The 15,183-nt window shown below is 41.7% G+C and overlaps 1 protein-coding gene across 1 annotated transcript in view; it reads left to right on the top strand.

Annotated features, from left to right (window-relative positions):
• The window catches only part of LOC117955331 (polypeptide N-acetylgalactosaminyltransferase 10-like), a 75,565-nt gene extending 61,726 nt beyond the window's left edge, over window positions 1-13,839 (top strand). The window contains exons 8-14 of the mRNA XM_034889759.1: window positions 3,443-3,550; window positions 7,738-7,959; window positions 10,187-10,303; window positions 10,961-11,110; window positions 11,891-12,130; window positions 13,179-13,331; window positions 13,459-13,839. Of these exons, the coding sequence (XP_034745650.1) occupies window positions 3,443-3,550; window positions 7,738-7,959; window positions 10,187-10,303; window positions 10,961-11,110; window positions 11,891-12,058 (765 nt within the window). The 3' untranslated portion in view covers window positions 12,059-12,130; window positions 13,179-13,331; window positions 13,459-13,839. The remainder of the gene's footprint in view (window positions 1-3,442; window positions 3,551-7,737; window positions 7,960-10,186; window positions 10,304-10,960; window positions 11,111-11,890; window positions 12,131-13,178; window positions 13,332-13,458) is intronic.
• Window positions 13,840-15,183: the final 1,344 nt, after the last annotated feature.

Genomic DNA, 15,183 nt, shown 5'->3' with positions numbered 1-15,183 from the left:
GTGGGACCATGTGGCTGTGGGACCATGTGGCTGGGGGACCATGGGGCTGGGGGACCATGGGGCTGTGGGACCATGGGGATGTGGGACCATGGGGCTTTGGGACCGTGGGGTTGTGGGACCATGGGGTTGTGGGACCTTGGGGCTCCCAGCCAGCCTCTAATCTTAAAATAGCATACATCGTATTCACATGTTAAAAGATTCCGGTCCTGAGAAACCATTTGGAAGCCATTCACCTCGTTCTTCTCATACCTAACTGGTTTCCATGGTGTGTTCTAGCCTTTCATTTCCCTACTTCACATTTTGCTATTGTCTTAAAAACAAAATGCTTTTTCCATCTCACCGCCTGTCTCTTAAGTCTTTCTTTCATCGCCATCATATTCATTGCCTCCCTTTCCTTCTCAAGGCTTATTTTCAGCATTGCAAGCCAAGAGGGAGAATCAGCACTGTTGTCTTCATTATAGTGGGAGGATTAAAACGAGGAGCCACTGCTGGATGTGTCTCTTATGTGAGATAGACAAGGGAAAGGAAAAGAAACAAGAAGAAATTACTGTCAAGAAAGGGCTTTTTCTTTTTTTTTCTTTATATTAACTTGAGACAATTACATTAGGTGCCTTAAAAGATATTCAAATCTTATTGTTTGATTGCAACATTTCAAAAAGACAGCTTTCATTGTTTCCCTGGACAGTGTTAGTGGTTAGTTTTTCCATTTGCCATTGTTTCGCTTATACAAGCTGAATTACTGGTTACTAAACACTGTCATGAGATACTAAACAGAAGACTCATCCCAGTGGCTCGGCCTTTTTTTAAGCTTGCATTGACAGCGTCATCGCCACAACGCTGTGGAGTAAGTTCTCTTTACACCACAGGTACATTCTGGGATAGGAGATAAAAAACTGCTCCGGGTTGTTTGCATTTCTTTAAACCAATCACAATCTTCCTGGGCGGGGCTAAGCTCCGGACGCAGCGATGGTGCCTCTGCAAAATAGCCTCTGGAAGGAACTTGTTTTGGTGGAACATTTGCACCCCGCAAAAGAAAACGCCACATCTTATATTAAATGAGGTGTTAACACAATTCAATTCAATTAGCTAATACATGGTTACACCTCGTTATCTCTCACCAGGACTATCTATCTCCGTGTGAACTTGGTCCACAGCAATCCCACCAATCGGTCCCAAAACATCCCAGTTAGAGAGGAAATGACGTAAACATATTTTTTGTAAATCTTTACAATCATTCCCTGAAAGAACCAAGCAGGCCTGTCTTGTTGCACGATCGAAACGTTCTTTAAAACTAAAAATTTTCCGCGTGTAGGTCGCTAGCTCGAAGGGTGTTGGTGTTCCGTCGAAGTGAATGGATTTGGAACGGCAACACACACATAATTGTAGGTTAGGGACGTCAGACAGTTGTCCTGGAAATAGAGGTTGTTTGTCCGACAACGTGAACAGATTGAAAGCGGAATGTGACGGACATCCGGCGAAACATTACCTCGGCAGACTAGTCTTTCTCAGTGTTACAAAGTCTAAAATAGTCTAAAATTTCAAAATCTAAATTTTAGGCCCCAAAAAGTCTTAAATTCACAGTATTGTGTACTAGGTCCTAAATCATTTTAAACAGTAGGTGTAGGAATCACCAGACGCCTCACGATATATCATCATAATACTTATGCCACGATACAATATTATTGCGATTTTTGCAATTTTGCAATATATAACCTTTTTTCCAACTTCTAATTTTTCCCAATATCAAATGACGTCGCTTGTCAACATCTGTTTCATCTAAAAGGAAACACTTTCCCTGTTTGTTCATATCACTTTAATTTTATCGCTGCAAAATGGGACAAACTGACCAACACATATATAATATATAAAAAAAGATCCACACTTGGCGTCTGTGTATCTATACAGTGTTGCCACTGAAAATATTGCAATACTGTGATGTATTGATTTTTTCCCCTCCCCTATTAAACAAGTCTTACATTTTCCTACATCTAAGGCTCATTGAAATGTTTTTTTTTATTCCGTGGTGTTGTAGTTTTGCTGTAAATGTACATGTACTTGTATTAACTTGGAATGCATTTATATCCCTTGAAAGTACTCTATAATGTTATATATAAGGTATATATACCTACATATATTATAGGTCTTAAATGTCATTCATAAAGGTCTTAAAAAGGTCATGAAAAGTCTTGAGTTTACTTGGTAAAACCTGCAGAAAGCCTGCCTCTAATCTGACCCCGCTGCTCAGGTGAAGTCCGGTCACCATCATATCATAATTTGTTTTTTGCGCTGTGTTCTCTTTGGTCTCTTGCCCTTTCATCTTTATTGCTTCTCCCTCTGAATTCACTCGTCTCCTCCTCTTGGTCTCCGAGGATTTCTAAGCCTGTTAGAACCACTGTACCTCATGCCTCTTTCTTCTTAGCCATCCGTCTCCTGCGCTTCTCCTTGATAGTCTCCTTCCTTCAACTCCCTTCTACCTTTCCACAACTTTCTAAAAACTTTAGTTTCTTTCTTTCCCTTGACAATATTCTGCACTACGCGTATTTATTCATATTTTTCACTGTGTCACCTCCTGCTGTGCAATATACCCAAGGGTGTCACGGACACTGGGTACGGGGGCGGACATGTACGACGCACTTTCCATGTCGGTGCCCTCTGTCCCCTACACTAACAACTAGGGGTGTTGAGAGTAATTATCGCATTGATATATTGCGATGCTTACCTATGCAATTCTGCATCAATGCAGTGACGGACAATAATGGATCACTGCCCAGCTGTGGATTTTGTTTGATGACAGCCAGGTGTAGCGATGTATAATGAATTTGAGGAGGTGAAGCATCGTGGTGCATCGTGACGCGGGGATATCGAATCGTATTGAACTGCTGACAGGATGATCTCATCGAATTAAATCGTGACACCAGTGAAGATTCACAAACCCTTCTTACAACACGTCTGAGTTGATTTCAATGCAACATACAGTGTTGCTCATAAGTTTAGGGAACCCACGCTAAAGTTTTCTTAAAATAGGATTTAACAATAAATCATCTTTTGGAAATTGATCTTAATGCCTTCAAAGGACTGCCTTTAAATTAAAGAAATTGGAAAAATCCAACCTATAAGCACCTGCACCTTATCTCATCTATATATCTGTATTGTACTCCCTGTCTGTATATATATTATTATAGGTGTTTCTCATATTTTTTTATTTGTATTCTGTTGTCTGAATCTTTTTCAGTTGTGTTTGAATTGTTAAGCTATAATGTCTATAATATCTTTTATCCTTCTGTCTTTGAATGCTAAGACAAAGCTTCAATATACGATGTAGCTCCGCCTGATGAACGATCTCTCTCTCTCTCTCTCTCTCTCTCTCTCTCTCTCTCTCTCTCTCTCTCTCTCTCTCTCTCTCTCTCTCTCTCTCTCTCTCTCTCTCTCTCTCTCTCTCCAGGTGTGGATGTGTGGTGGTCGGATGGAGGACATCCCTTGCTCCAGGGTGGGACACATCTACAGGAAGTACGTTCCCTACAAAGTCCCTGGTGGGATCAGCCTGGCCAAGGTGATTCTTTGCACTGTACTGTACTGTATGCCTCCACGGGTCACAATAACATGCAATACAGCAGATCAGTCCCAGTTTTTCCACCGTCTCATACAGGGCTGCAGTGGCACTACAGTGCTGTTAGATATCCTCTATACACCTGAGTCACAACACAACAGACTACTGTCACGGGAGTGGTTTGGACCCAAATACAGAGGCAACGAAGCCGTGTGGAGTTCAAAGATTTAACAACTAAAAAAGAGTCCTGGAAAAACAGGCAAAATCTCCAAAAACACAGAACAAACACACCATACCAGGCAAGAGAAGCCCAACACGACAGAAACAGAATCCAAGACGGAACTCAAACACAAAGAACAATGATCCGACGGAACCAGAGACTAAATACAAGAGGTAGGGAGTGACACAAGGACTAGGAACAGGCGTAACACAAGCAGGACTATCCAACACTTCAACGTCACATATAAAGGTGTTGGAAATGTCTTTAGTAGGACGAAGACTAATAAAAGCCTTAGACCTGATAACATCAGTGCCAATTTAATTAAAACCATGTACAAGAGAGCTGAGTCACATTTTGTAATGTATTTTTAATAAATCCCTGCAGACACGTGTACCAACAATGTGGAAGGATGCTGGTTCCAGTCCCTGAATGTAGCAGTTTAACGTGTTTAATGATTTTAGACCTGTCGCTCCTACTGGAATTCTAATGAAAAGTTTCACAGATTTTAAGAATCATTGAACATGCATTGGACCCCATGCAACTGGCCTACAGGCCACGCAGGGGCGGAGAAGATGCCACTCTCACTCTGATTACTATCAGGTACATTTCTTTGTGTTTCCAGGACGATAAATACCTCGTCCTCCGCAACCATTCTGACTGGTATTCAGATTGGTTTCTCATGAGCACGGGATACTTTTGCATGCTCAAGAGAAAAGTATCTTGTGCGCACAAGAAACTTTCTGGTGAGTACAAGATACTTGTCTCTCTCACTACAATAATCCCCTGATCCCTTTAGGGGCTCGATAGTTACAGGACGTAAAAGTGATTTAAAAAAAGAAATGGGTTAAAATAAATGCCACAGGCGTCTGGATATGCTGACTTTTAGTGCCTTGTAGTGGCCCAGCTTCAAAAAGCATTGGCTCTGACACTTCCGATAATTCCTTAAAAAAAAAAAAAAAAAATCCACATTTTTCAATCTCAATGTCCCAAGTTTATTAAGAAACTCTGTTAAATAACGTGCCGTCTCCAAGCCCATGCCTGATGGCATTCAACAGCTTCCCAGGCTGACTGGTAGTCGTAATAACACTGTTTCCTCTAAGCTGGAGGACTGGTTCACTTGAACATTTCCCATTCATCAGGTCTGAATGTTATAATTCCATTGTCAGGTTTTCTGTGGCTTTTGAATAGCACAGACTGCAAAGCTTGTTCACAGTAACAATACAGTATCTCGCATGTTTATAATAGTCCAATTATATTAGCAGTTCCTCTTTATTGCATCTCTTTTTTTATTTAGTTCTTGTGTATCTTTAAAAAGCTTTTATCAGTAAGATTATACAAACAATAAATTGAGCAAAATCCAATTATGCTCTTGCAATATTAGAAAGGCCATCTTATCACCCACACACATACACACACACACACGCACACACACACACAAACACACACACTGTAAAAAGAACTCATGTCTTTTGCAGTGCAGCAGTGAACAACAGGGAAACTAAAACAAGCTCTAATTGAATACATTTAGTCTAATTATCACATTTGTCTAATTAAAAATAAGTGCACAAATAAATAGACACATAAACACTACACGTTCAGTATGCAAACACATACTGGGGGGGGGGGACCGCTACTGATAAAAATGGATGTGAAAAGGTTAAGTGCATGTTTTTTTTCACCTTGTTCACTGCAAGTCCGAACTGTTAGAGAACAGCAAATATCTGCAGCACACGTTTTTCAGTCTGGAAATTAAAATGACTATATAGACGCTATATATATACACTGTATGTACAGTATATCTATAGCAGTATAGATATATAGATTTATATCTATAATTATAGAGCTACTATGTGTCTAGACTGAGAACTTAAAAATGGCTGAGGCATCAACTGCTGTCCCCCATCCCGTTGAAAACCTCTTCCTCTTTAGCTAGTTCACTTCTGTTTCATTTGTTGAGCGCCACCTAAAGGAGCCCTGAAGTAGCCACGCTGGGAGCAGGAAAATCTATTTGGAGCGCCTCCTTTTATTTATTAAAATGTTGACATTTGGCACCAATGTATCGTTCTTACATTACAAAGGAGGACAATGATGTATTGCCGTACCAATATGTTGTCCCACCCCTAACACATACTGTACACACTCACACATTGCCCTAGTGTGTGCTCATCTTTAAGTGGTGCAGTATAACAAATAGTGTCTTCCATTCAAACGTCCTCTAAGTACTTTCCTCTTTGTCCTCCGTGCTCAAGTGAACTTTACATTCGGCTCAGCATCGACTGACACAAGACCACCAGGGACGAGAGGCAGCAGCGTGCAATGTGTCCACCGTAACCAACATATAGCCTTTGCAGGTGGAAGTGTAAAGAATGAGCTTGAGTTTCTTCGTCCTTTGTATGCTTTAAAGTACCTACACACATAGAATGAGAAACTGTCTAAAAGCGCTATACATCTGGGCTGGGGCCTAACATCATTCATTATGTATGCCTCGCTCTGCCACAGCCTGGAACTTGGCTTAGTATGCAAGCGAAAGGCACTGGCCTTTGTTTTGAATTTTTATTCCGACCCACCATATTTAAACTGGACCTCGGTAGAATGCTGATGGTCCTGAATCCGCCTGACCCTGCAGATAAAAACGGGAACATTTATAAAAAGGTACTGAAGAAGAACATGAACAAATTGCTGTTACATCATCAGGGTCATCCCTGTTTTTTAAGGCTGAGGGTTTATTGTGCTTCAAACTTTTTCTTTATTCTTAGTGTTCCATGAAGTTTGTGGAAATGTGGTTCAGAAATATAAGCAAATAATAATGCAAATCAATACGCGTCTGACTTACTGTGAACATTATTTACCAAACAAAATGTTATAGCCAGCATATAACAAGAAACCATACTAAGCATTGCATTCATTTCTCTGTTATAATTAACATAAATGTAACATATTGTTTAGAAACACAAACAGAGAATAAGCCACATCTATCACGGCAGACGTATCCATAATGGAGCCAACAGTGTAATACACCTTTAACAGTTATGCACGTGCTCCACAGGCTGGTCTATTTACTGGTGATAGCACAGTACCAGCTAACACAACCTGAATATCTACAAGTGGCTGCACAAGTAATATTCAACAATCAGCTGTATGCAATAAGAAACACAGCAACAGCAATATGATCAAAGCAATAATCATGCTGATACATTCTGTCCCCTTCTCCTGTCTGAGCGCAGTGCAGAGGACAACAACACTCGGGTTGTTTGGTTTTATTTTAAACCAATCACAATGGTCTTGGGCGGCAGTAAGGTCCGGACGCAGCGACGATTGCTCTGCAAGATAGTCTCGGGAAGCAACTTGTTTTGGTGGAACATTTGAATTCGGCAAAAGAAAACGCCATTCAGAATATTAGATAATGTTAACTGTGAGCCATTTAAAACAGCTGGATACATGGTTAAATGTAATTTGCTCTTACAAGTGTTTTTTTTTGTGTACTTTGTCCACAACAATCCCACCAATCGCTCCCAAAACATCCAAGTTAGAGAGGAAATGCCTTAAGAACCAAGCAGGCCTGCCTTCCTTTGATCCAAATTTCCCCCCAAACTTTTTTACTTTCAGCGTGTAGCTTGCCTGTTCGACGTTTGGTGTTGTTTCCTGCATCGAAGGAATTTTGAGAATTGCAGTACATTGAGAGCGGAAGGTGACGGGACTATTCCAAGGCAATAAATGGATGCCACTGTCAGAGCTGACTCCCTGAGAATAATCTACAGTACCAACAGCAGACTGTGTAAACATTTATGTTCACAAAACAGTCCACTGTGATTCCACAAGATCCTCCTCACTGCCAGGGTCTGTGGGATTTTGTGGTTATTTGTGGGAGGCTTTGAGACATTCTGGCAGAGTGTAGAAGCCTGCTTAGAAACGTGGGCTGTTTAGTGAATGAAGTCAAATTCACCCAGCTCACTTTCTCCTTTGAATTCAGAACCTAAAGCGTGTGGCGGAGGTGTGGATGGATGAATACGCCGAATATGTCTACCAGCGTCGGCCAGAGTACCGCCACCTGTCAGCGGGCGACATGACGGCCCAGAAGGAGCTGAGGAACCGCCTCAACTGCAAAAACTTCAAGTGGTTCATGAGGGAGGTGGCCTGGGATCTGCCCAAACACTACCCAATGGTGGAGCCTCCTGCTGCTGCGTGGGGAGAGGTAAGGATTAGTTTATGGAACTGCTTTGATAAGTGTGGTCCAAGATAGAAAACATACAGAGCAATATACACAGATTGGAAACGTTTCTGTGCACCCATGCTCGCACGCACAACTATAAAACAACAGAGCACAAAGGTAGTATTTTAACTAATTGTCCAAACTTGGATGGATGGATAAGACCTTAAAGGTTGTCCATCTCTAGATCTTGAATAGGTCAGTAAATCAAACTTAATTTTCCCAGCAAATTTAATCGGATATGCTCCACTGTAATGCTCAGCTGACTGACAGGTGCATGGGAAAATGAAGTCATCTGATAATAAGGCAATGGACTCAGTAAACCACTATCAGCACTGACACTGCTTTTTAAAGTCTGGTTATTATTCCAGAACTTAAAAGAAAATCTGCCGAGACAAAGTAGGACGAATAACAATATCAAAGGATGTTGGGAATTAGTATAAACTGCTGAAAACAGAGTTTTCCTCCAGGCTTAATCCAGTTTCTACCTTTTCTAATGCCTAAAGGCTCCTTCCCCAACTCTGGTTCTCGGAACAACCAAACAGTTTGAAATTAGTATATCTACCATGACCATGCTTTGTGAGCTTATCATTGATTTATTTTGAATTATGGCATGGATCTATTGTATTTACAAATCTGCAAACCACTTCCTTCAGTATGACTTTGTGTTTCTGGTTTCTGGGGCTCTAGCCTTGAATGTTTTTTTCAAAAGCTTTGAATCTTTTAGGCTCCAAAGTTAGGCTTCAATTTGTAAAGGCAAAAACGGACATGAACATTTAAAAAAGGGGTCCCTGGATCGCTTACCCCCAGATATCTAAATGTAAATGGGTTCTCCGATGCTTAGGAAAAACCTGATGAACTTCTGGCAAGAGCCCATTCAGGTCCATTTCCAATTTTTCCAAATTGAGGCACCAATCCCAACCGTCGAGGCGCACTTTACACGATGACGATAGCTTTTATAGATAGATAGATTCTAAGGCATTCTATTGTAGAATGGCTTGAAAAATTATATAATTATAATAATAGTAATAATAGCCATAGATGGAAGAAAATTCTCCTCGGGAAGTTACCGCCCCTGGACCCCCTTTGGTGTGAGCTGAGCTGGTGTGAGAGTCAGACTTTGTAGATCTACTAGTCCTACCAAGGTGGGGGATGCAGGAAAGCAAGAGATGAGAGATCATCGTTGCTGTGAATGAAGATTGAATTGGGCTGCAGAGTGAACTCTATGTAGCGCACACACTGCATTCTGCTATTAAGTGTTTTGACAAAAATGAAATAGTAGGTGGATTTTTCCAAACTTAAATGAGGGGTGTGCATCAAACTGGAGATTGGATATTTTTGCAATAACACAGGATGTTTGCCTCCTCGTATCTAAGTATCATCAGAGCATCTTGGGTGCACACCCGGGGGCCAAACAAGCCTTTAGGCCCTTCCAGGTGTAAAAAAACAAACGGCAAACCAGCAGCAAAGAGTCCTCTGGAATGTAGACACATGTTCAGTTGTGTATTAAAAAAGGATGTGCAATGTATTTTTTACACAAGGACATTGGTAAGAGTGGATAAGAACTGAAATAGGATTAGTATACGCTGATCCAAGGTCAGTATTACCCACATGTCATTGTATAATAAATGTATGATGAAATACAGTATAGGGGCAAGCAGGGCCACAGCACACACCATCTGTGTAATAAATCAACTTTTCAGACTTAAAGGCAAGGTTGGTAATGTTGAAAAGCTAGCAAGATTTGGAAGAAGCATTTCCTCTGGTCTTCGTCGAACCCCCCCATGCTCTCGGGGCTCCGCCCGCACACAGACGTGCACTAGCACCGTGGTGCGCAGCTTCAGAGCAGAGAAAGGAGCGCAATACTACTTCATGTCTCATTCCCCGATAAGTGGACGATGCGCATTGGCATCAGGCGCGTACACAGGAGGGGTAGAGCACGGGTAACGGGCAACAAAGCGGGCTGCGAGGCAATGATTGGCAGACAGTTTTACAGGATTACAGCAGCTTCAGATGATAGATTTCTTTTGTTCATTTTTCAGAACCCATGAGTTAGTCATTGCTGTCGGGATGTAATGACCATTTCAAACAATGTATAAAGAGCATACTGGGAACCAGTATGTGTTACCAACCCTGCCCTTAAATTAAAAACACAGGGGCCCTGCAGTAGTCCCTGACTTCATCTCAATGTCTTCTTGTGTGTGTTTTGCAGATACGGAACGTGGGCAGCGGGATGTGTATGGAGATCAAACACTTTGTGTCAGGGAGCCCCATCCGCCTGGAGAGCTGTGTGAAAGGGCGGGGCGAGGTGGCCTGGAGTCATGGACAGGTGAGGTGGAATTCAACACTTTCAAATGTCTCATGAGTTCTCAGTTTCCTGACCTAGGAGGTTTTTGTACAACAGTTCCTCTATGCTGCATGAAGTGCTAAAAGGACCATGACACTGGACCAGGCTCAAGCAAGGGTTAATGTTTAGACTTACCCATCGGCCAGTTCTTTTAGAACTGAACAGAGGGACAGGCCTGTGTTTCTTTGTTCATCTATTCAGGTATATTCAGCTGTACTAACATGGCTCTTGAGATGGCAATGATGGCAATCAATTCTGAGGACTATGGTTACCTGGTCCTCAGATCTCTGCAGGGTAAATCCAGACAGCTAGCCAGACTATCTGGCCAATTTGAGGTTTCTGTTGCACAACTAAAAAACGTTTGAAATAGCACAATATCTGGCAAAACTAGTTCCGTCCTTAGGCTATTATGTAGAGGTAGCGTCATTGCGTCCTAAATATATAAACAGGATTATGTGAAAAGTCTTGCTTAACAACCTTTACAACATGTGACACTCTCTCGTACATTCATCTCAGATAAGGACAACTGCACATAGAAGTTTTTTTCCTGTAGTAGGGGAAAAATGCTAGAAACCTCAGAAAGAGCAATGGATGATGAGAGCCGTGGGATGTTTGTTACAGCTGATGTGTTCCCTGCAGGTGTTAACATTTGGTTGGAGGGAGGATATTCGGGTGGGTGACCCCGTGCACACAAGGAAGGTCTGCTTCGACGCCGTGTCACACAGCAGCCCCGTCACCCTGTACGACTGTCACGGCATGAAGGGGAACCAGCTGTGGCGCTACAGAGAGGTACGGCGGAGGAGAGTAAAGTATTGGGATGTCTTTGGTTAGCCAAGCATCATTTAAGTGAATTAATAATCCCAACATGATGGTGACCATCTGTTAATGATTTAAAGGACTTTATGTGAGAGAAAATTGTCCCTGTTCCTGTTTCTTCAAATATGCGATGTGATTTTAGCATCTTTTGGCTTATTCTTCTGGCTCATTTTGTTCGTAGAACAGTGGAACAATCCTGGGAGTCTGTTGCTTTCAGCTCGTTCATGTCAGCTCCCACTGCTCAGATCTGTGGGACAGATTTGTATCCCGCGGGGTCTTTTTTGATACTACCAATGGGCGTGCAACAGTCAGATATTTTCAAAAACACCCAGTGGCTTTAAAGCTACTGCAGTCAATACTTGTGGACATAGTGAAACATTTAAAGAAGGTTTTAAAGAGTCAGCTATTTCCCTAAGGAGTTGGTTGAGATCAAACCAGAGCTAAAAGGAAGAGCAATGTCAGGAGTGAAGTTTTATGAAGGATGTTTTGCACAAACTCAATCTCAGCCCTGTGTCATTGCCCCTGAGGCATTTTTGTCAAAATCAAGTGTTGGAAGAGTGGTATATAATGATTTAACATAACAAATCACACTGGAAGTCGTTTATTTGCAAGAAGGTAATGCAAAGTATGTTATTTAATAGGTCACCAAAATGCCCCCAAAGTCACATGAAGAAGGAAACAAATACCCTCTGAACAGGTTGAGGACTTTTAAGAGCTTTTTTTTTTTTTTTTTAACTCCTTTCTTTCCTGCAGGATAAGAGTCTGTACCACCCCGTCAGTAACAGCTGCATCGACAGCAGCCCCAGCGAGCGGCGAGTCTTCATGAACACGTGCGACGCGTCCTCGCCAAGCCAGCAGTGGCTGTTTGAGAGAACCAACGCCACCGTGCTGGAGCACTTCAACCGGGGGGGCGCCAACTGAGGCCCCCTGCGGCGCTGAGATGAGGCCTCTTTTAAAGCAAGAGACCATGAAGCAACGATCAACTTTGATCAGGTGATAGATGGTTGTTTTACAACAACATTTTAGTATATTGCTTTTTTTAATTATTTGAGTCAACTTTCTGTGTGATTTGTTGATAATAATACAAACCGGATCACACCGGCACTGCCCGGCACAGTGTAAATAAACCAAACCAAAAGTATTTCACAGCCGCATTGCATTGTGGTATACGGAAGTAAAATGTAGGATACATCGTATGCACGCTCTAATAAGTCGTGCACTGTGGGTGTTTTTTACAGTGGACTATGTAGTGAATGAAATTAACCGGAGAATATGAACACCACAACAAAATGGCGCACTAAATAGTCAGGGCTACTAGACCGATTACTGCACAAACAACTTTTTTATACCAATTTTATGAAATCCATTTTTAACGAAAACAAATCACAACATTACACATTACAGCAGAGAGCTTTTTTTCAGCTCCTTCTACGTGAACCCTGTGTCTGTGCGTAATGTGGAGTTTGTCCCGCGTGTCTCTACAATGTGTATCAATTCATAACAAGAGTTATCTCAGGACACTTTACAGATAGAGTAGGTCCAGAACACACTCTATAGTTTACAAGGACCCAACAATTCCACCAAGAACAAGCATTTAGTGCAACAGTGGCGAGGAAAGAAACTTCGGATAGACCTAGGCTCTTTTTGGGGGGGCATCTCACTGAGCTGGTTTGTACTAATTGTAGCTGTTGGTATAATGAAAAGTGTCAATAAAGGTAATAGAACTATGACTAGAAATAATAGTTGTAGCAGTTCACGTAGCAGGGCGTAGAGCAGGACCAAAGCGGCAGAAAGCAGAGAAGGGGTGCCGTGTCTGCAGCTATACACCCTCCCCTGCCATTAAGCAGAATTATAAGATATTAGTAGAATTATACTGCGTGTTTATAAGCTTACTGTCGCTGTTGAGATTTACTTCTTTGGTTTTCAAATTTGGTAATGAATGACCAGGCATTTTTTGGTACCCAGTCCAGCCCAGCAGACCATTTCTGTGATAGAGAACGGTTTTGAACACAGTTAATTGTGCGTCTGTTTCACTGTCCAGATAAGAATGGAAGCTACAAGTGAGCAATGTGCTGCTTCAGAAACATTCCCCGTGGTACAGCAGTGATCCGATGTGCCGGCACAGAGCAGAAGAGCTGGTTGGACCACACACACAACATCACCACCTCATACAAGCTTGGGATGAGCAAAAAAGGTAAAAGAAAGACGCGTCAGGCAATCTACAGTCAAGTAAAGATCACACAGTTAAAAACACTGAATTAATCTGATTTTGAAAAAATATATATATTTCATTCATTATCTCTATTGTGTCCTTTCTTCAGGGTGGGAAAAACCACGGAGAAACCTTATTGTCATCTGGAATTAAAGGCAACACGGAGCTCTTACAGACTTTCCAATAGACAAAAACACACAAACTTGAACTCTGCTGGACTTAATGGATTGTCTATTTGTTTGCCTCTTTAATTACTGCCTTAACGATTCCAACAATAGGAAATACCGGCTGCCTACGTTTTCACCCAATGAACCAAAACAGCATATGGTGGCATATGTGGGACAGTTGTAGTAAGTATAACAAAAAAGATTGCAAGAATATGTTTTTTATAGAAGCAACAGGATCTTGTACAGACTCATCTTTAAAGTGCAATTCTTTTTTTCTACTGAGCAATGAAGCAACAAAATTACATTATGTCCATTCTATCGCACAATGATTTTTGTTTTCATTTAAAGCTTACTTTTTTAATATCTAGACAATTTTCAGGAACCATACTGCTCACACAGGTTCATGAAACAGATTCCTTAAAGGGCCTAGAGACCCTGTACAACAAACTTTATATCAAATCAACATCTCTTCAGCTGGGATTTGTATATCAATTGGTAGAGATTTCATTTAAGATTGAGAAGTTTGATTAACATGGTGCACAATAAGTTAAAACGCTAGTTTTTGGCGATTGGACTCCCTAGGAACTTTAAAAGGTGCAAAATCTAATCCTAAAGTCTCCTTCCTCATCAGACTTGAAGTTCATGTTGGCTGCCAGGCTGAGACCATTGCTTCCCCATCCATGTTGCTAGACGCTTGTCACACATAGTCAGACATTAATCCACAGCACAGTTAGCAGCTAATGTCATTGATGCCCGCGCTCACAGGGAGCTCTGTACCCAACTGAGAGACACATGTTTTCGGCTTAGAATTACAGTAGGAACCTCGGTAAGAATACTTCTACCTTGTAGTCCTTTTCCATTCGACTAAGAAACACACTTTATTAGCTTAGAATTATAGCAACAATCGCTACACATACTGCAAACTTACGGTCCTCACTTCCCGATTTACAGCCCCCCTCTCAAGGCTTAAAATGTTTCACTATTGTTCGCTACAGCAGCTGAACTACACGTTGTGAACAGCTGTAGCCTGCCTGCCTGGTCCTCCGTTAAAATTAGCAGTTAGCAGGGTTAGCATGGCGGCGTTAGCCAGGACCAGTCGGTATCGCTTTACTGGCTGTGTCTCAATTGTTTTTGCGAGTAACCAACCTCTGGTAGTCTAGCAATATAATTCAATGTGAGTACACAAATGTTGACATGACATAAAATAAAATGCCCGTAGCATGTTGCAGTGATAATTTAGCCTGAAGCTAATGCTCACCTGTTATGGAGCAAATTATCCAACTCAGAGTTCTTTTGGGCTGGAAGCTGTTTCCATATTTCAAATACATCTCCAAAAAGTTTGTTTGTACCGTCTCTGGTCACTCAACCGTTAGACACATGGTGTTTCTTTTACATCGGGTAGAATCTAACACCGTTGATCCTGTTGGTTTATATGCTGCTTCCACGGCGGTACTAATGTTAAAGCTGTAGCATGCTATGTTTTTACACACCTCGCAGAAAATTATAATAGAAGACTTTCCTATTTTTATGCTTGTAGAGCGGTTTTCTGGTACATACGCTCCACTATGAGCTGCTCTCGTGTCCCGGGTATGTAGTTTTATTGACTATAGTGGAAGTGTAATGTTGGGACATTTGCTCCCCACACATTATGCGTGCAATGCAGCCGG

The sequence above is a fragment of the Etheostoma cragini genome, chromosome 13 (assembly GCF_013103735.1).
Source record: "Etheostoma cragini isolate CJK2018 chromosome 13, CSU_Ecrag_1.0, whole genome shotgun sequence".
Lineage (NCBI taxonomy): Eukaryota > Metazoa > Chordata > Actinopteri > Perciformes > Percidae > Etheostoma > Etheostoma cragini.
The sequence above is the reverse complement of the archived record's forward strand: the minus strand, read 5'-3'. Positions and strand labels throughout refer to the sequence as shown.